The sequence below is a fragment of the Staurois parvus genome, unplaced genomic scaffold (genome assembly GCF_062004578.1).
Source record: "Staurois parvus isolate SC_StPar_1 unplaced genomic scaffold, SC_StPar_1.0 ptg000235l, whole genome shotgun sequence".
NCBI lineage: Eukaryota > Metazoa > Chordata > Amphibia > Anura > Ranidae > Staurois > Staurois parvus.
The window spans coordinates 9,525,685-9,548,876 of NW_028318031.1; the positions used below are offsets into that span (position 1 = coordinate 9,525,685).

The following is a 23,192-nucleotide window of genomic DNA, read 5'->3' on the forward strand; positions in this document are numbered from 1 at the left end:
GGGTTCCTCCAGGGGTTGCTAAGAGTTCCTTGAGCAATTTCTGCCTTTCAGATAAGTTCCCACTGACACCATTGATCTTTGTAGCTATCTGTAAGGGGGTAATTCCTCCCAATGTCCACAAATGTAAGGAGCATTCTTCCCACTGATCATCACACTAATGTACCATGAGTTGTAGAAATAGTAATTTTTAGCAGGGGTCCCTGAGACTGGAAAGTTATTTCAAGGGTTTCTCTGGGTTGCAAAGGTTGAGAAAGACTGATCGTATGTAATTTACAAAGTAGAGGTATGATCTTATACTCTATTATGCCTGTGTTTTTCCTACATTGTATATGCTTTTGAATGCAAATTTTCTTTAAATTTCATAAATACAATTGATTGGGATCCACAAAAAACAGTTCCATCCAACTCACAGGTAGTACAAGTTTGGAGTTTAAAAAAAAAAGAAACAAAAAAATATATTATTTGTCTTTGCTTGTATGTATATTGATTTTGTGTAGACAACAAAATGTAAGCACCACTGTTGCATCAGCTGATGTATTCATTTATGTGTGAAATGACAGTGTAAGAGACATACAGCACTTTAATATTGTAAAAAATTATTTATTGCAAAAAAAGGACATAAGAACAATTATGATATCTGCTTTACTATCATATATCAAAAACAATGTAAATCCATCTTTTCTGTCCAAGTCGATATTTTAAGCTAGAGCAATAAAATTATCAATGATACTTAATGGTAATTAAACTTGTAGAAACAACAGGGGTGATATAGTAAAGGAATATAGTATGTTTACTTTGCAAAGTGCATGTTCACATAGCATAGTAACTGAGGTGTGGTAACTTAACCTCCTGCTGCCCATGCAATGCATATATGCAGCGTAAAAGAGGGTGGGCTTTTACGTCAACATGCTGAGAGCATGCTCACCTTTAGTAAGTCAACCCCAGTTGTGTCTAAACGAAAAATCCATATTCAACTGGAGAAAGCTATGATATGACTCCAATAATATTAAGCAACATTTACACATTCCCTGTCAATGGATGCCTCTAAAGCCTTAAAGTGATATTAAAGGCATTTAAAAAAACGAACAAACATGCCATACTTACCTTTTCTGTTCAGTGGTTTTGCACAGAGCAACCCCGATCCTCTTCTTGGGTCCTCCACCGGCTCTCCTGGTCCCTCCCTCCTGCCAAGTGCCCCTAGAGCAAGCATCTAGGATGCATAGAATGCATGAAAGTAAACAAATCTTGAGCCTTTACACTTTATACGGTTTAAAAAATGAACAATAGCTATAATTTACTGCCCTGCTTTACTGTATCACATTTGTCACAAAAGTGGATTTAAGTGGACTTTAAACCACATTTTAAAATACAATATCTTGATACCTTCAGCTTTGCAAATACCTTGAAAGATATCAAGTTCATACCAAGCAAATGCTCCCCTAAAGCTAAAAATTCTAACTCTCCTAAATATACATTCTAATAAAAAATGAACTCAGTGTATTCCTATACTTGCCAAATCTTACACTATATATGTAAATGTTTTCTGTAATGGCAGTGACATGGTTTAAATGACCCTATAAAGAAACAAGGGTACATGGGTATAAAGCATTTTATGTTGAGGAGGAACCATTATAATGAACACGACATATAGAATTTAAATTACTTATATTGTACAAAGAGCATATAAAGTAACCTATAGAAGATAACTAACCAAGATCCCACTTCCAGGTGTATCAGGTGCTTGGTTCCCCACTGGGTGGTTCCATCCTATGGTCTCTTCATCACTACTGTGTCTTGTAATGGTGTAGGGCAGTGGTCTCCAAACTGTGACCTGGGGGCCAGATGTGGACCTTTGCTTGCTTTTTTCTGGGGGCATTATTCCACCAAGTGACACCAATGCTGGAGCACCATTCCCCCTACTGACACCATCAATGGGGAAATATTCTTATCATTGATATCAACAATGGGACACTATTTCTCCCATTAAAACCAATGATGGGACACTGATGCCAAGGCATTTTCTGCTTCCACTTGCCACAGTCCGGTCCCGCTAAAGCCTAAAACACAGTAAAGTGGCCCTTTGCTTAGAAAGTCTGGAGACCCATGGTGTAGGGAAGGCTGATGGAATCACGTCATGCATCCAACACTCCCAAGAGTATGTTTGATGAAAAATATTCTTTGGCATCAGTAGCTCTTAAAGACAGCAAAGATCAGTGACATGGGTGTCAGAACAAGTATTGAAAGTCTTCCTTAACAGAGATAATGTTCCTCTTTTCCAGGTGGCAATGTAGTTGCTTTATTTATTTAAAAAATATAGATTACCAGCATGTGTGGAGCTTCTAGTGACATTTTCTCATCTCAAACACTATCATTATCATTGTCTAGGATATCATCATCCGTGCCCAGGATTTATCCCTTCTTCCCAAACAAAAAGATACTGGCAGAGACAGACTAGTTTGCATTATAAAAAGTGAATAATTGGTATATCAAACAATATTTAGCAGGTCCATGAATTCTAGGGTAGCTTTGAAAAGCCTGCTTTGAACTGAGAACTTATAGCCAATCCAGTCTCTTTGCATCTTATCTTATACCATCAGTAAATTTAGCAAACAAATTTGCATTACAGAATTTGAAAGAAATTGATTTCCTTATTTATAGCAACTACACAGTAGTGACTTGGCCTATCCTGCTTGTAGTCCAACATTCTTTATTGCTTTCATCCTATCTTTATTGATGTACACTATATATATAATGATCTGCTTTCTTCATAACAGGGATGGTTCAACCAAAGTCACATTCAATGTTATGTTCTTCATTTAGAAAAACCTGTCAACTGTTTTGGACTTTAGCTGCATTTTTTTCAATGTGCTTTAAGTAAAACAGTATTTTATTAAAATACAAATTCTTTCAAAAACTATCTTCTGTTTTAGATTTGGACAACTAAAACAATGCTTCTATTGTGGCTCACTGGCTTTAGTTCAGAAAATTATGTAGACAATTTACACAGCATTTCATTAAGTGATATAAATAGCTACATAACTGTGTTTAACTATAAAAAATGTATTGCAAAACCACTAACTCCTTAACATGCAACTTTGCCTTTGAGATTCCAGTATTTAAAAAAGTCCTTAATACTTATAAACCTGTGTAATAGTATGGTAATTACTGCTTGGTAATCTGAATACTAATAATCTAGAAATGTTTAACAGCCTTTTAGATGTCTTTGTGGTAATATTTATTTATAATTACTACGGGACATTTGAATGGCTATGCATTATGTACAATATTTTCTATATGCTGCACAATGTTGTATAATAACAAAAGATTAGACTGTGTAGTGTTTTATAAGTTACACACTTCAAGCCTGCAGCTCTTTAACTGTCTTGAATCTGTATAAATATACATTTGGACCAGGTAAAGTTCATTGAAAAATTGGTCATTTGTGGGTTATATTCAAGGTGGCATAGAGAAAAAAGATTTTCAAGTCTCAGTGGAGTGAATTACACGTAGTCTTTTCCTGCAGGTGCTGAGGGTGCATTTTTGTGGTAGCCTCTAGGTGGTGGGTATGAGGTTTCCCTTCTAGGACAGGAGCAGCACAGCAAGGCCCCTCCTAAAATTGCCATTGCGGCACCAGCCCAACCAATAAATAAAGCTGGACCAAATTCATATCTGTAAGAGAGAGGAACATTCATTAATGCTGAAACATTCAGTGGCGTAGCAAAAGAATATTATTACAAGGTTTTGGATACTTTCTTTACATATTGTTGGATGTGATTTCTGTACATGAATTGTAGAGCTGCCAAGTGAATCCTAAAGCTTAGCATGTGTCAAAGGCAACAATGTCATCTGCACTCCAAGATAGAATCTTGCAAATGGTTTTATTGTGCTATATGTTCATACATAGCCCACTGGGCTACTCCATCTGAGAAGGGAAAGGATCCCAGTTGGGTAGTAGATGGAAATGTAGCATGTATTTCAAAGTTCTCTTGCTGTCTTTTATGTTGCTGTTGTATGAGTAGAGCCAGAACAAGCAAAGACAGAGTCTGTTCCTGAAGCTGGGGAGAACAATTGCACATGTGCCTGGAATGGAGTCACATACAGCACTGGGTTTAAAGCTAATTGGGTTTCCCCACCATTTCTTAGCATACATTCTGCCAAATGATAGGAGTATTTACTAATTGTATTGAAATCTTGAATCCTTGTACTCACAAACAAAAGTCTTCTGAGTATTTTAAAATAAAGTTTTAGGAAAGTGTAAAAGACTATAAAGTACACTTGCTATACTTACTTGGAGTTGGTTGGGGTAAATGCATTGTAGAAATCCCTGGCAATTTGGTTTCCATACCATGCTGTTGCAATAAGCACACATAGCCCTAGAAAGAAAAAAAAAAAATCATAAGCCATTAAGACTCTAATTAAAAACTCAGATCCTAAGAAAAAAAAAGGCTGAAAAATAACAGATTATCAGAATGTCCGGCCTTAGATAACAGAGAACAGTCATACGCAGAGATACCAAAAGGTATTTTGAAATATTTTGCCATAAACATACATGTTCAGATTCTCTATGTGCACATTTTATATCAGTGTGTGGACATACAAAGCGAAAAATATGTCATCATCACTCCAAGTATCTCCAGAATGGGTCCACGTTTTATTCAGCGATCATATTATAAATACAGAAATAACATTTTAGAGCCTCACAGGACCCCTTCATCAGGCACTCCATGGAAGACCACAAGACACTCAATATAGAAAGTGTATGAATTGTCAGGTAGCAAGTGTCCCACTGTTTTACTTTGAAAAGGTCTGCATGTGTGAATACCATTCCCAGGGTCACCTCTAATTGTTTATATTTAAACCTGTTTCAGTATCAGTGTCTGCTGGAAATTATAGTGTAATACTGTGAATTTAGTGAACAACAACCTATCTCCATGGGACACCAAATAATAGTTATACATACCAGCAATGATGAAAAGAATACCACCAACGATCCCAACTTTGGCTTTCTTCACCTCATCATCTTGAAGGCAAGTTAAGCATTTCATTCCCACTGCAGCAATACAAGCAGCAAAGAAACCAAAAAGAATTCCACAGATCATCAACGCCCGGGTCGCCTGCATAGTGCCTAGTAAAAGTGAAAGGGAATATTACAAAGTATCCTCATTTATTATGCATTACATTACAAATTGGTTCCCATTCAATGGTCAAGAGGCACAACAACTTGAAAAGTACAGTAAATTCACTTTGGGGGCTATATACTAAAACTGCATGGTACAAAATCTGGTGCAGCTCTGCATAGAATCCAATCAGCTTCCACATTTTATTGTCAAGGCTTAAAACACGGGTGTCAAACTGGCGGCCCTCCAACTGTTGCCAAACTAAAAGTCCCATGAGGCATTGCAAGATTGACGGTTACAAGCATGACTCCCAAAGGCAGAAGTATGATGGGACTTGTAGTTTCGCAACAGTTGGAGGGCTGCCAGTTTGACACCCCTGGCTTTAAAGCACAAGTAGAATGTTAGAATCTGATTGGCCACCATGCACAGCTGCATCAGATTTCGAGTGCACCAGTTTTAGTAAATCTCCCCCTTTGTATATCTAAATAATATCATTGTGCACACTTCAGCTTTGTATTGGATAGAGTGAAAATTGAAAATAAATGTTAATGTATTGGATTGCTAGATCCCTTTTTGGGTAAGCCAACAAGATTGTTAAGTTATCCTTTACATGATACCCAAGAAAATAGGCCTTAAGCTCAATTAGCCCCAATTTCTGCAGAAAGCAGAGACCAGTGATAAAGAAAACAGACAATAAACATTTTTTACCCGCCTGAAAATTTGCATATCGAGCCATCTGTTCTGCAGAAAATCATGCAATACAGAAGTTAATATGATCATGCTTCAAGAATTGTTTGAATCTTCAAGGATCATACAAATCTACATGTGTGTATTTATGTGAACACTACTCTGTAACGGGACATGGCAGGTAATTCAGTGCTGTTGCTTTTGCTGCTGCCTGAGGGAATTTTGTAATATTAATCATGCAATCATACACACATCAAAAATGATACTTTGACAAATTAATGAATTGCCACATGCCCAAAGCTTTGTTGGAGAAAGATTCCTATTAACTTTTAATGTTTGCTTAATAAGCAAACAAAACCTACAGGCCTTGAAAATTGCCCCTAGTGTTTGAACGCATGATATTGCCTGATGTATAAAACTTAATTTGCAAGTCACATCTTATTTGATATAGGTTGCACATCCTGGTCTAGTTCCCATTTGTATAATGAATATGAAACAATACAGCAGAACAATAAATAATGTCAAACTTAATTCATAACGTTATTCTTGTATGCCATAGAAAGAAAAGAGTAACGGCTAGAAAATTTCACATATCCCCTCTAAGAAAACCCGTCATGTATTACAAATTTTAATATTTATTCTGACTCTAACTTTTGATGGAGAAGGATGAATTGGATTTCTAATTGGTGTTGTCATGTTTCATATCTACATTTGCTGATTCAATTATATTTGTGATTATCACTTTATTATGTTTGGCTTCTAAGCTATTATTTTGTGGAAAACTACTCTTGTTATGCTTCTACTGATCCCAGATTTGGTGACCATGTAATAACATATTTAAAAGACTTCCTGTCTGAAATTCTTTGCTAAGTCCTAACTTGAAAAGTAGCATGTGTTTCACATGAAGACAGGTTAAAACCTGACGTTGTTTTCTTTGTAAGTTCATCCAAATTTTTCAGTTTCAAAGGGTTGCCCTGCATGCAATCACACCCATTCATGTTTAATGTGTACATATTTGTGGCAAATATTATACTCTTTATGTTGCCAAATATGTTGAGAACATAAGCATGTGAGCAAGTTTCTTACTTCCTATTCTTATTCTGGAAATCACATGCTCATAGCCAAGACAGGAGCCCAGACTTAAGAAACCAAGGTAGCGATGATCCTGCAGAACTGTTAGTAGTGTAACAAATTCAAGTTCCTTTTAAATGTTAATTTGTTTGGTTGGTTTGGGTGACTTGACTGGTGTACTTACAAGTTCAGAACCATAACTACAGTCATTCAAACTAGATGTTTTAAAAAAAACTAAACATCACTTGGCTCGGTTATATAATATTGTCCCAAACACACTAATTTGAGAACATGAGTTTTTAACCAACAGCATTTTTCTCAATTTCATTTATAGCCTAAAGCTATTTTCAATTTATTTTCACCAGGTAATCCAGGCAGTGTGCAATTCCTGTCATAGGGTATCTCCAATCTGGATAGAGGAGCAACAGAGACACCTTTTTTACAGCAGCATTTTCAATCTGTGGAGAGTGTAGTATTAGATGGACTAGCAAATTTGTATGATTTGACTAACAAATGGATGGATAGGTGGACTTGAATAACAATTAAAGCCTAAATCTAATGTTAAACAGTTACAGCAACCGTTTTTTTCCTTTTGGGATAAAGGTTTTACAAAAATTAATTAAAGCTGGCTATTGTAAGCACCCCTGACAGTGTTAAATGTTTTGTCTCAACCTTCTAATTATCACTTTTGCTGGACAGCTTGGTCTGTTAAAGAGCCTAACGAAAGCCACCAAATCTATGAATTGGTGCAATATAATACAATTTTTGGGGGGGTTTAATACCACTTTAAGGCTAATAATATGCCTGTATAAATGGGCTTGAATCAATTCTAGTATTTGGCAGCCAATGTACAAGAAAATTAAAGCTGGCACCTAACTTTTTTGAACATATTTTTTGGTGTCTAAGGTTTTCCTTGACTGGTAGATTACCAAAAAAAATTATGGTGAGATATCTGCTCTTAAACTAGATTCTGTACGTATTTGGTCAATTTTGCATGCAAAGTTTATCCTTCCATTCTGTTTTTCCATTCTGAAAGTACTGAGGTCCACTGTAAATACATTTTCCAATGAAAAAAATAAGAACCCTTCTGTGCTGCTAACAAGCAAAATACATATGTATCTCATATCTCACATAGCAATTATAATACAACTTGCCCTGGCCTAATCGTGAAAATACAACAGAAAATATAAAATTGTAATGAATAAGTGTTCAAATTAGGACTTTACAATAAAATGCATCATTTAAGTACGTTTCCAGTATTCTGCAGAATGCAAAATATATAAGTTAATCTACCCAAAAGTTAAATACTGTTTTGTTCTAAGATTTACCAAGCAAATTATTGCAGATTGAGCAATATAGGTGAATCTACAAAAACTGACCTGTGGTCTTGGGTCTAAAATCACTCCCGATACATTCAAATCCACAGTGATCCCATAAAGGTGCCAATTTACCTCTGTGTTATTTCACACTCAAAAGGACTGAAGCTCACCTTTGTGTATGGACCACAAATTAAATTCTTTAGTATACTCAGACACACTTGTACACTACATGAAGTAATAATCCTCCATGCAGCACATACAGTGGGGATCGAAAGTTTAGGCACCCCAGCTAAAAATTTGTATTAATCTGCATAAAGAAGCCAAGGAAAGATGGAAAAATCTCCAAAAAGCACCACATTACAGATTAGACATTCTTATAATATGTCAACAAAAGTTAGATGTTATTTCCATCATTTACACTTTCAAAAATAACAGAAAACAAAAAAATGGCGTCTGCAAAAGTTTGGGCACCCTGCAGAGTTAATATCTTGTACTGCCCCCTTTGGCAAGTATCACAGCTGGTAAACGCTTTTTGTAGCCAGCCAAGAGTCTTTCAATTCTTGTTTGAGGTATCTTTGCCCATTCTTCCTTACACAAGTCTTCCAGTTCTTTGAGATTTCTGGGCTGTCTGTCACGTACTGCTCTTTTAAGGTCTATCCATAGATTTTTAGTTTTGTTGAGGTCAGGAGATTGTGAAGGCCATGGCAAAACCTTCAGTTTACGCCTCTTGATGTAATCCCCCGTGGATTTCGAGGTGTGTTTAGGATCATTATCCATTTGTAGAAGCCATCCTCTCTTTAACTTCAGCTTTTTCACAGATGGCATCAAGTTGCCATCCAAAATTTGCTGAAATGTTATTGAATCCATTTTTCCTTCTACTCGTGAGATGTTCCCTGTGCCACTGGCTGCAACACAACCCCAAAGCATGATTGATCCAACCCCATGCTTAACAGTTGGACAGAGGTTCTTTTCATTAAATTCTGTGCCCCTTCTCCAAACGTACCTTTGCTCATTCCGGCCAAAAAGTTCAATGTTAACCTCATCGGTCCACAGAACTTGTTTCCAAAATGCATCAGGCTTGTCTATATGTTCATTTGCAAAGTTCAAACGATGATTTTTGTGACGAGGACGTAGAAGAGGTTTTCTTCTGATGACTCTTCCATGAAGACTATATTTGTACAAGTGGAATAGTGTACCACAACTCCAGTGTCTGCCAGATCTTTCTGGAGGGATCGTGCAGTCAAACGTGGGGTTTGAATTGTTTTTCTCACAATCCTGCGAGCTGTTCTGTCTGATATTTTTCTTGGTCTTCCAGATCTTGCTTTAACTTCCACTGTTCCTGATGACTGCCATTGCTTAATTACATTCCGAACAGAGGATATTGACATCTGAAACCGCTTTGCTATCTTCTTATAGCCTTCTCCAGCTTTGTGAGCGTCAACTATTTTCAGTTTTCTAGACAACTGCTTAGAAGAACCCATGGTGCTGATTGTTGGGGCAAGGTCAGGTGAGTCTGGGCATTTAAAACCTTTGAGATTGACATCTGGTCTTCCCAGACGATGATTGAGAACAATCCATGACACTGGCAGGTCTCAGCTTTGCAAAGGGGGCAGTGCATGCTATAAATTCTGCAGGGTGCCCAAACTTTTGCAGACGCCATTTTTTTGTTTTCTGTTATTTTGAAAGTGTAAATGATGGAAATAAAATCTAACTTTTGTTGACATATTATAAGAATGTTTAATCTGTAATTTAATGCCTTTTGGAGATTTTTCCATCTTTCCTTGGCTTCTTTATGCAGATTAATACAAATTTTTAGCTGGGGTGCCCAAACTTTCGATCCCCACTGTATATGGTAATAACTCAGGATTTCCATGTACAGTCAGAGAAAAGAATACAATGTGGAGCATAGCTTTAAATTTTAGACAAAACGTAATTAAAATGACTTATAAACACACTTACATGCTTCAGTGCACAAAGAGTACGTACACATACTTGGCATTTGTAGGTGAGAAATGTTACATCTCCCTTTGCCAGTTGCTCCCACTCTTAGACCTAGGAAACACCTGAAACTTAATTTCTGGTGTACGTGTTTTCAATCTGCAGATTATTTGAACACTGTTGCACTTTATTGCACTGTGCTTACTTGGACACTTAAAGTGTTACTAAACCCACAACAGTAAAAACAGTCTGTATATGCAGTAAAGCATGCTTGTTATACTCACTGTGGAGCCTAAGGGGTTAATTCTCCACATTGTATAAAAAGGATGTTTGAGCCTGCCTTCTCTGATCTTCCCCTTCTTCTATTGTCCCCAATCTATCTGTTGATAGAGCAGAGCCTTGGAGGCAAGCTGCACATACTCAGTTTGGTATGTATTGCTAAGGAGTTTATTTTTCTTGGGAGAGTGCATGTGATCAGCACAGGGCCAATCAGTGCTGTCCAGACAGAGGGTCAGGGGTTATGCAGCCTCATAGGACAATCAGAGGAGAATGAAAACTCCTCCTACAAGCTTTAACCAGTGCTCTGCTGGACATTGACAGAAGTCACAAGACTGCTCTAACTGCTGATGAGAAAAGGTATTTACCAGTTTCTTTTTACTGAAATAATTGCATTTCCATGTTGTGTGTCCTGTGGCAGATATAGTGAATTCAGGGTCCTGGGTTTAGTAACATTTTAAAAATCACAATAGTACATTTATTGTTGTATTTTTACAATTATACCAGGGTACACCAAAAGTTTTATTGTTAGTATTTGTAGTCATTTTTAATACATTGCCCTTGTGTAGTGTCACATTTGTATTAGTTTGAACGCTGTTTTTTATTTACAGTGCTGCACTATTATTATTGCATACATCTTTTCCAACACGTTGGCAGAAAACCATTTTATAACACCCTAGGGAAGTACTGCATGGCCTCTCACACAAATATGACAGCAAGTTTTCAAATCGTACTAAAATAGGGCAATATATAGCCACAGTGTTTAAAAGCACCTACTCGGTTTTAGATAAATCCAACCAGTTTTTTGGCTCTAACGTTAAATTGTCTGTCCCATCATTTTGGCATGACATTTTTTGGCATACAAACCAACAGTTATTGGCTAAAAACACCTACACTCCTCCTGTTATCTAAACATTTGCCAAGAGAAACTACTTCTGTGTAATTATGTCACAATCGTGTGAATATGTCCATGTTGCTGTACAGTAAGGCTTTGTAAAACAGGAGCAGTGATATAATTTATAAGATAGGATTTTCTAAAAGATGTCCCATGAAGGAATACATTTTCCCCTTTTGTTGCTTACTAAAAAAACTAGCTTAAACAAGTCACTGACTACTCCCTATATTCTAGTCCCAAGTGGAAAAATTAAGGAAAGTGGAAAAATAGTATAGGACCTGTAGGGTTAACTCACTGGTATTGCTATTTGAAAGTATTGATGTTGGTGTAAATGATCTGGTTCCTTGGCAGGCAGCTTCTACACCCCAGAGGATCTCCACAGTCTCTTTGGCTTGTAGTGTAACAAAAATTGAAATTGAAGTGCCATACCACTGCTAAGAGGTTTAGATACACTTTTTGGTGACAATCAAAAAAGAACGCAATGCGTTTCAGGGATTCAAGAGTGACCGCTTCATCAGAGCTTGATTGACAATAATGTGAATAGAGTAGAAGTGAATTGGACCTTTAGTGTTATTTTTTTGTGATCTCCAGCACAGGCCTTGTCAGCAGCTGGTTTGGTAGTGTCATAATCGTGTGAATATGACCATATTGGTTTTTAAGGCTTTGTAAAACAGAAGCAGTGATACAATTTATAAGATAGAATTTTCTAATACATTTACCCTTTTACTGCTTGCTAAATAAAGCTAATTTATAACAAGCCACTGACTATTTATTGTGTGTCCTAAATGGAATATAGTCACAAGTACAATGGTAGACCTGAAGAAGATGTTTACCCCCAGATGCCATCACTGTCCTAATATGGAATTATAACATTGTACTAAACTTCCTAATATGTATATCACCAAATATGAAAATACAGTACTTTTCCTATTAGGCTGATTATGTCAATGTGCTTAGAATGCTTTGCTGTTGCAGGATAACTATTTGATTCCAGCTGAGTGACTAGAGTTCACCTGGTGGCATGGAGCATTTGCTCCCAGCATGGGTTTTCTGGTTGAGGCACCCATGGGCAATCTGCATTCAACAGGGGACTTTTAATTGGTCTTCCTTTGGAGTACTTTTTACCAATTCACTAATACTGACAGATGAATAACATGTTTAATTAGCAGAGTGAATAATAGAATTTGTGTGTATTTTAAATGCAAGCATATTCTAGTGGTAAAATCAAAAGTCCTTCTCAGTATCCATAAATCTCACTAACCCCTACTGTGATATAAAATGTTCAATATAAAGTTGCTCTCGTGCTCCCCTCAATCCTTTGATAAAGTCGGGTGACAAAACGCGTCAGAAATGATGTCAGATGAAGTGGCCATCTTGGAAGTGGTTCTGAACATAAAAATGCTGATGCTGATTTGGAGATGAGATGTGCATTACATGCTGGCTATTTGTAAGCACTTTTTATTTATAATAAATAGTGGAACTTAAAACATACTGCACTATATATCCATTTATTCTGATACATGAGTTGATGCCATTGGAAGCCGCAAATGTTACTGACTGAGAGGAGCCATTTGCATTTTATACTGGTGGACTAAAGCTGTCTGGTAAGGTACATGGTTTTGGAGGTGGTGGAGTGTTCACCCATGCAAGAACTGGTGGTCGTACTGGAAGATTGAGGGGAGCAGGAGAGCACACAGTTGAAAGATATTGAAGATATTACACTATATTCTAGGTACATCTCTTGTGAAGGGGAGAATGAGATAAGAGTTTGAAGTTTTGAGGAGTCTATTGGTGGAATATACCACAAGGTCTTTTTCAAGTTAATTGAGGGTAAGAGTAATAATTACAGACACACGAAAGTGGACACATGGTGGAATGATTTAGCAGGAGTTTTCACGGATTTACTATGATCTACTGTATGTGTTTGCATTAAGGATAATACACTATGTGTGTTTATTTTTCTTCTTTTGAGGATGACATTTGGAGGATGAAGTATCTATCACAGATGGAAGAAGATAATTAATAAGAAGAAAGAATACTTTATATTGAACATTTTATATCACAGTAGGGGTTATTGAGATTTATGGACTCTGAGAGGGACTTTTGATTTTGTTTTGGACTTTCGGGGGAGAAAGTGATATTCTGGCGTCTAGTAGTGTATCACAGTTATATATTTACACGTGTTTTGTATAGCGGACACCAATTTTGAGTTTATTAATATTCTAGTGGTAGGTGAAGTATGATGTTTTTGGAACATCGTGAAATATATCAACAGAACCCTTTCTCTTATCCCACAAAAAAAAATTGTTATCACTGATTTTTTAAGGAAGAAGTCTACTATACACAGCTGCGTCAGATTCTAAATGCTCTAGTTTTAGTAAATCTCCCCTATGTCTTTGAACCCTGATTTAATTTTAATTTCAAATAATAGTATGTACCATCAAATATACATTCTATACAGAAATCTCCTCAGACTGTAGGAAATCCAGTATGTCCTCCTCCTCAATCACTTGTTATGACCACCTCTTGTCTCATCCCATTGCTTCTTCACTGACTTCAAATAAGTAAAGTCATCTAGTGGAAGTAGTTATTTGCGTTAGTCATTTTAATCTGGTTGACATGAAAAGGTGATCAGCATGATGATCCACTTACTCGGGAGAGGCAAGCAGCAAATGACTTCCCACATGAACTCTGTTTAGAATAGGTGATTCCTATATATGTTCTACCAAGGATCATACATATGTGTAAAATCTTTATATTTAGCATTTGAGAAATATTTTTTAAAATTTTGAACCTGATTCTCCAATGTAACAGTAATTTATTCATTTACAGGGACATGGGGAACTGGGAAAATTGAAAGACATAACAGTTGTGCAGGTTCCAAGCTTTCTTTACTCTTGGCTGTCTTGGTCCTCAATGTAGAGATTTCCCATTACTTTCTTTCTCTGTGACACCCTGTCTTCGGGGTAGGAAGTGAGGAGACATCTCCACAGTGGGCACAAAAATGGCAATAAAAACTGCAGGAGCAAATTGGATTGTGCTTTGCTGGGTTTTTTTTGCCTTCCTCTGGATCAACTGTGGGTACAGGATTATAACTTTTTTTTTTAATGTTTGAACTGGATGGACGTTTCTCTTTTTTTCAGCCAGGCTAACTATGAAATAAAATGCTGATCTCAAATGCAAAAAAGTCGGGCTGAACCTGGGCTTTAAAATGGAAATATGGGCAAACAAATGACATATACAAGAGGCACTCTGTCACTAGATTAACAGCAATCATTTTTCTGAGTTTCCCCGTAACATAGTTTAATTACCAGTTGGTCCTGCCAGTAAGTCTGTTATTTTTTAACTTCCTTTAACAGACCAAGCTGTCCAGCAAAAGAGACAAACCAATGAGGCAAACCATTTAACACTGTTATGGGAACTCACAATGGTCATCTTTTATTTATGTAAAACCCAAAAGGAAATCCAAAACTGTTGCTGTAACTGCTTAACAAGTGTTAGTTGGTGTTTGGATTTAATTTGTTAATCACTTAGGTAAAGTCCACATACATCTACTAGTCCATCTAATATTACTTTTTCACAGGATAACACTGCTGCTATCCTAGGGTGGCTATGCCTGTCCTCCATAGATACAGTGGAGAAGTGAGTGTAGCCACCCTAAGACAGGAAGTGTGTTACTGGCTGGATCACTAAACTAAAAAAGAAATCTAATGCAGCCACCTGATCGAAGGATTGATAATCTAAACTAAGCTAAGTAATACATTTTTGTTCTTGGGTTTCCATACACTTTAAGGATGAACTTGAGAAATTACACAAAAAGACACTGTTGCAATGCCCCTGCCCACTCCACAAGGGTTAGATGGTATTAAAGTATTTCTGAAGGTTCATTTTTATAACAAACATGTCATACGTATCTGCTCTGTGCAGTGGTTTTGCACAGAGCAACCCTGATCCTTTTCTTCTCAGGTCCCCCGCAGGTGCTCCTCCCACCCCGCCAAGTGCCCCCACAGCAAGCTGTTTGATTTGGGGGCACTCGTGCATGCTCTCTCCTGAGGCACCTCTGTGTGTCCATAAGACTCACAGAGCATGGCTCAGCCCCCTGCTCCCTCCTCACTGGCTGGGATTGACAGCAGCAGGAGTCAATGGCTCCAGCTTCTGTTTCTAAACCAGATGAGATGTGAGAGAGCTGGATCGTTATTACTCTATCCCAATTCTTAACAAGCACTTGCAATGCAGGCTTGGGCACTGCAAGGGTGTTTTTTGGTGTAATTCTGGTGTTCAGCTGTAAGAAAACTTGACACCTTTGTTAATAAATGGCTCATAGATTGACTCCCTGTTTATTGCTTGGAATGTATTGTTGAAATGTTTAACCTTATATAAGAACTGATGGAAAACTAATTTAACTAAAACTTTTTAATGGTGTCATTTTATGTCACATGGGTTTTATGTATAGCATCTAGTATGGAAGAGGTTAACTTGGCATGTTGCAGGAGGAATGTTATATGGAAAAGCTGACGGTTTTGTTAATTCTTGTCTTTTATGTTTGGGAGGAGAGCTGCTTTGTTGAAAATATGCAGCTCTCCAGGGTGACTGTTTTGACGGGTCTGATCTTGTCTATTAGTCAGTTTCAATCTATGAAAGCAGACGTGTTTAGCATTGCCCAGATCCTCACCTAGGTAGACAAGGATGGGAACTAGCCATTATTAAACTGTTAATGCTGCACGCATATCACAAAATCAGCAATCCTGACTCAACCCAGCTTTCAAGTCTCAGGCTGCAAATCTTTTTATTTTATGGATAAAAGAGACCTGACAATTGTTTCCTAACAGAGCACAGTTAAAGTTTAATAACCATTTCAATAAAATCATTATACATGTGAGAGTGGTTCAGTTTGACACTTTTATTACCATGTGCTTTATAATTGCCCCACAGCTTCTGTGCTGGCTATAATAATTCTTGTTTAGCAAGTTGCTTGGTAAAAAAAGGAAAGAAAAAAAAGGAAAAAGATAAGAAAGCTAGGTGAAGACTCTTTACTAGGTTGTGAAGCAAAGTCTCAACATGCCTAATCATGTCTGCTACTTGATGCCTGAACACAGGAATTCAGTGCTTTCTTAACAGGGAGAAAAGGTGCAGGCATTTATAATCCCTCACTTTGCCTTGGTTTAGGGCGAATTTACTGTCATTCATGCTTTAGGAGGGCCGGACTGTGGCCAGTGGGAGTAGAAAGTGACCCGGCATTAGTGCCTCATCGTTGATTTTAATGGGATGAATAGTGCTCCATTGTTGGCATCAGTGGGAAGAATAGTACTCCACTGATGGCGTCAGAAGGGAGCATTGTGTCAGTTGGTGGAATGGTGGTCTATCATTGGTGGCATTTGGTGGAATGGTGCCCCAAGGGCCAGATAAAGGCAAGAAAAAAGCCACATCTGCAGTTTAGAAACTATTGGTTTACATGAAAAAAAGCACATATTTATAAGGTGGTGAATGTGACTTTCATCAAACATTCACTGCAATTTGAAGGACATGCACCAGGAAGAATTACGTGTAATAAATGTTTGGTGAATGCTCCAATTAAAAAGGAGGATGCTGTTTTAAAATTACAAACTGTTAAGAATATTAAATATAATCAGCAATCTGAATAAATTTTCTAGTCCTGTGACCAATCGTCACCTGACATCTTATAAATCTGTACCCTCCCACTACCTGTGGTGCTCTACCAATACAAAAAAAAAAAAACAATTTAGACTAGGTAGATGGAGCTTTTGGCTGCCCCACCCTGCTTTTTGCACCTTAATCTTGGCCTATCACTGTAAAGGGTGATCGTGCTGAGAACCACAAGAGGCAGAAGAAGGTGGCCATCATGTTGACTTTCTATGTATTTGCATAACACACTCTGGGTTTGAGGGTGCTCTGTGCAACTTAAATGTACAGGCCAACTCTTAGTCACTCAGAAGCTCCAATGCCAATATCCACTAATGAGAAGTTCCACAAAAATGTCTCATTTGGGGCTATCACATTTACCAGGCTATATTTTTACTTTAGAGTTTGAATTTAGTACAAAAAAAAATATTGAATGACTACAGAAGTCTGCTTGAATTTAGCAGATAAATGCAGCAGAGAAGCGTAAGCTTAAAAAGTAAGTTAAGATAAAATGGGAAAAAAACACACACATAGACAGTACATCTGTGCAACATGTGCACATTTGTTTATGTTTTATACCTTTAGCCTGGGTTCACATATGTGTGGTTTGGCATATCATATGTGATTCACACAGAAACTGCACCACATTCCTGTAAAAATCACATGCGATTTGTGTGCGGTGCGATTGGAGCCATACATTTTGTATGACTCTATTTGCACCACACCCGCACCAAAAATGTGCAGGACCCTTTTTTGGGTCCGCACTAGAATTGGATCGCATAGGTATTCACACCTATGCGATCCGATTCTGCACATCGCACCGCGTTTTGCAAACCGCTTTTGGGGTGTTGTTAACTTAACATACACACCAGCAGTGGTTCGCATGAACGGGGTGCAGCTCTGATGCGGTGCGGAATTTGCAAAGAAAACACTGATCATTCCGCACCGCATCAGTGTGAACCAGGGTTTAAAGTAAAGAAGAATACCCATTAATCTCTCAGAAGTGATCTCAGATATGAACTTAGATCTTAAGCTCTGTTGTGAGCTGTTGTGGACTGAGTGGTGTCAGCCCTGCCCAGCTGTCTTTTGCTATGATATTCAACAACTCCTACTTTCAGATCCCTCCAACAAAAAGGCTAATATTTTGTATTCCAAGATAAGAACTAAGAGGGCTCTTGGAGATAAGACAGGAAAGCTGCACAGGACAGCTCTGAATTTATGATAAAATCAGCTTTTTTTGCAGTTATAAAAAAGTTATACCAAAATGTTTCCAAAGGTATATTTAAGAAACCAAGAATTAGAAAATAAAAGAAGTTCATTGTTAGGGTTTGCATACACTCTAACCCCTTCTGAATGTCCAGGGGGCAGGAAGGATTGGTGATCATGTGACCATTGTGAATGACAGTGGTCACATGATTGAAAGCCAGCTACCAAATCTTAGTGTTTGACAGCTCGGTCTCTGTGCTGCATCGAAACATCAGCCTCCCATTGACACATATGTGCGGGACTTGGGCTTTGGACCCACCCTATTGCCATTGCACATTTGTGTTAGGCAGAAGGCAGCAGGTTTAGGCGTTTTTAACACATTGGGTTGCATTAGTCAATGCACTCTCAACACATGAACTGTGTATCCTTACAATTCACACGAATAGGCTGTTTTGGTACATGCCTTAAAAAAAAGAGACAGGCAGCACATTGTAATGTGTTGCAGCACACATTAGGTAAAAGGAAAACAGAGTGAATAAAATGTAACACAATTATAAACTAGCCAAAACAGGCTGCTGACAATTAGCAAATACTGCTGTTCAGATGTATGCTACCATTGCATCTGTTGAGGCAGTGCAATAGAAAGACTTGAACTCCAGCCTGGCCTTCAGACATTTGTACACGCTCCTCTCCCACATTAAAATTGCTTACTCTGACTTCACTGTACACTGTCAGCTTCTCACAGTATGCATTAGCAGCTTCAGCAAATCAGATAGAACATGCCTCAATCCTGGCTTCCTAGATTGTCCAGTGTCATCTAGCCCTTGTTTTTCTCTGACATTTCCTAGCCCATCCCTTTCAATCATTAGATTTCAGTTATTTCAAATATGGAGGCTCAGCATCACACGTGAGCATTACCTAGGACTGTCTGCTGTTTTCAGGAATCTATGTACAGTCCCTCCAACCAGCCATGATCTGCCTGCATTGTACAGATAAGCACAGAGACCCAGTAATAAGATCACTGGGTCTAAAATAAAGGATGTAATGAAAAGAGAAAGGCTTTATTTAAAACAAAATCATGTTAAAGGAGGGGAGGGATGTACCAGAGAAGGCAAATAAGCTACTTAAACTTCATACCCATAGTGGCACAGCCAGTGACAGCATTGCTGAGTGTATATTGACCATGTCTTCTCACAGAAGTATGTTTGTTAAGTAAGCATAGAATGCGGTGATGCCTTTATAGCAACACAGAGGGATGCTGTCAGAAAACGCCTAACTTGCAACAGTGGGACCTTGACTCATAGTTATTCTGAATTGGGCTGTACTCATCCAATCTGATATAATAGTGTCCAAGGGACATCATTAATCTAAATAAATGAGATAAAATTCCAGTATCCACCTACAGAGTAGCTGCCTGCTAGATATCTCCTATCATGACCCAGAAGTTGGCAGAATGGGGAGATGCAAGAAATACTGCTACAAAGAGGTGTCCTGTTGTACATGAAAGTGATAAATCACATTCATTTCTTTTGCACTGGCATGTCTGATGTGATAGATTGCTGTAGATGAGGATATATATGAATTTGAAGGGTTTTGAATCAGAATATCTGATATAATAGATCACTGCATAAGGACATATATGAAAATGCATGCTACAGAATCAGAACAATTTATAAAAGACATTCTTAAATCCTGGCAATTTGTGGACACACTTAACAATGTCAAATAAAATCAGATGAGCTAGTATTTTTCATTCCCTTCTTCTCCCAGGTGAACTGCCATAACAAAGATTGATTTGGTTCTATACAGATTGGTTTGAAGTGCTGAAAACTCCGAACTTCCAGTTAACTGTCACCATACTTTAATGGGCATTTTTAACAACTCGGTTTCAAAACGTTCTCGTAATCATCAACTCATACAAACATAACCTTCTCCTAGGAATGATATGTTTACTTTTCAGGAAGGTCAATACATCCTGGGTTTTCCAAAAGTATAACTTTGGACACCATAAATGCTAAGGTTATATTTGTAGGGAATTGTGCAATTTGACCAAATGGCACTGTTTAGCTACTGCATTCATTCTGTATGTCCAACCAAAACTTTTTTTTTATAGAGTAGAGAAGGATCAGAACCACTTCTGAGCTTTTACTGTTATCCAGGATGGTTGTGATGGAAAGAATTTCTCTTATTTACTGTCAGAAAATCTTTGAAATGGAGCCTGGGATATCTTCAAATAAAGACAAGGGTTCTATCCCTTCCAGAATAAATCCAAACCTTATCAACACAAAAGGTTTGGCTGGACATGCACTTTAATTTTTAAAACACCAGCAGCAAAGAGTTAATTTTCAGTAGAATATCTGACTTTTAGCTAATGTCTAGACAGGAAGGCCAATTTTCAGTGTCAGATCAGTTTTCAGTGTCAGTTTCAGTGTTTACAGTAAATTGATGAAGGCAAAAAAAGGTTATCCAACAGAGGAAGTTACATGAAAGAACATAGAATAAATTAGCTATGATCAATTTTGGCATCCCAAGATGGTGCATGTTTAGTCATGGCTGCAATTGTTTAGATTTATCAGCTCATCATGAGTAATGGCCTTTCTTGCTGCTAGCCAAGGTAACTTTGGCATATAGGTAGCTTTGCCATAGGATGACTTAGGTTAACTTCTCATACTGTTTATGTAGTTTACTTGGCATAAGCAAATAATTGTCAATAACCTGAAATATCTCATTTAGCTCACATAAGTCTACTGGAGAAACCATTTACTATGCATTAAGAGGCATCAAATGATTCCATTAGTATACAGGCCAAAGTCAACTTATCTGTAACTCTCCAACTACTGCATGACTTTTCATAGGATAATTTTGCTTACATGGTGAAAAGAAAAAATGATGCATCGTAATTCATGGAAAAAAGTCAGATTTCGTCAAATAATGTGTAAAATTAAATGTGCTGGTTGGCTCCATTGGTTTCTGCACTGCTTGTTTGGCACTTAATAAATAATGCCCAAAAGGTCAAGACTGGCAGTGAATGGATGGTAGGATACGCTTATATTTAGGGTTCACAACAAACAAGTTCCAATGTGTAAATCCAGAAAACCAACTATATTGGTCAAATGTTCTTCTGCTTTAATTTATGAAGTGACATGCTACTATAATTATTTACCGTAAGCCAGTACAGCCCTGTTAAATATTATATAACATGTTCTACTTTTCTACAGGTATAGAAATTGAGGAAAATACTAACAGATTGCTTATACAACATCTTATATTCATTGGTAATTAAAAGATAAACATATGGCAGAGAGATAGATAGATAGATAGATAGATAGATAGATAGATAGATAGATAGATAGATAGATAGATAGATAAATTGGTATATACACATTTTTGTATGTGTGTATTGGAAGAACTGGAACTCATCTAGTAAAATAAGTATAAAGTCATACATGAGAAAAGTGATACTTACTGCCTAATTTCAGAAGAGAGTCAAAGGTTTTGCACTGCATCTGTCCTGTACTCTGCATGACACAGGACATCCACAAGCCTTCGTAGGTGACCTGTGCTGTGATGATGGCATCTCCAGCAAAAGACGACATCTTCCATTGGGGAATAGCTACCGCCACTATAAAGCCAATCCATCCTATACAAGCCAAGGCAAATCCTAACAGCTGTAAGCCTGTATTGGCCATCTTCTACAACAGGGAAGTATAGCTACTGCTTCAAGATACAGTAGTTCTGCTCTGTTGTATTAATAAATATCTAATATCAAGGCTGAAGCTAGCCTGCAAACTGAGTATAAGAAAAGTGGATGAGTAGCTGGACAGTCCAACACCTAAATGAACTGTGATGACTATCAGCCTTATTTAAACTCCCATCAGATGTTCTCCTAGTGGTGCTCCTTAGAATAACATAAGATTAGTTGGACAATCACTCCCCTTACAGCGTTCTTCTTCACAACCTCCCACCACTGCTCCTGACACAACATGTTTTTCTAGTCTGATTTAGGTTAGTGGCTAAGTTGATTTCAACCCTGAAGTCATTGTTTTGGTTCTCATCCATAATAGATATTTGCAAAGCCAGGTGTTCTACACACACAGAGGAGAATAATATAAAAATGTATAAATAGAGTGAACAATAACATGGAAAAATAGATGAATCAGGCAACCATCACTTTGGTTTCTATTACATAAATACCAGTCACTTGGGCACAAGTATTCTTCTGTTGTTTGAAAAGCAACCACAGTTAACAGGAATTTAAATGTAACTGTGAACTAGAAGGGAATCAGACACAATGAACAAAAACTGACAAATAGCCACAACAACAAAAAACTGGAAGAAGACTTTACAGTCCTTGGATGAATTTTAAAACTGGTGTGTTAAAAAGATGATTATTATCTTTGATAGATTACCCTGCAATTTAAATAATCTTAGACATTATGAAACATTTCTCTAATCAACATGTACTGTATACTGGCCAAGCTCTCCTTGAATTATGCTAAAGTTGCTAAACTGCAAGTATGAAATCTTCATTTTTATGTTGTAAAGCACTGTGTAAACTGTTGGCGCTATATAAATCCTGCTTAATAATAATAATAATAATAATAATATGTTATCCTTACCCAAATGTGTGTATGTAGACCCAAAACATTATTTTAAATTAAAGATGGACACTTCCTATCATGAAGAAGCAACTGGAAATGAGAGGAAATCTCAGCAAAGTGAGAGAAAATCCTGTTTTAGACAGTTGTCACCAGAACATATGTCCCCACTGGAAGACCTCTTCTTCTAGTGACAGCTCCAAAATTTTAACTCTGACCTCAATGTGTCCTGAAAATAGTGGTCACCATCTCTATGTACTGGTGTATTTGCATGTTGTGTTTCTCCATAACTTCTATTATGAGCTCTGGATGACTTCTTGTTACGCTCAATAAACTTACCTCTTGATTTAAAAAAAAAAGATAATAGTGGTCACCAAGATGTACAGAAGTGAATCTTCCTAGTGTGTACACAGACATCAATAAAAACTTGACAGAGGGTCTACCC

The 23,192-nt window shown here is 37.4% G+C and overlaps 1 protein-coding gene across 1 annotated transcript; it reads right to left on the reverse strand.

Moving 5' to 3' along the window:
* Positions 1 to 579: 579 nt before the first annotated feature.
* CLDN1 (claudin 1) lies at positions 580 to 21,999 on the reverse strand. The gene is made up of 4 exons (XM_089680154.1): positions 21,616 to 21,999; positions 4,961 to 5,125; positions 4,289 to 4,373; positions 580 to 3,669 (listed from the first exon to the last, which is right to left on the reverse strand). Exons 1-4 carry the CDS (start codon positions 21,836 to 21,838, stop codon positions 3,501 to 3,503), a joined length of 642 nt encoding a protein of 213 aa, XP_089536280.1. The 5' UTR covers positions 21,839 to 21,999; the 3' UTR covers positions 580 to 3,500.
* Positions 22,000 to 23,192: the final 1,193 nt, after the last annotated feature.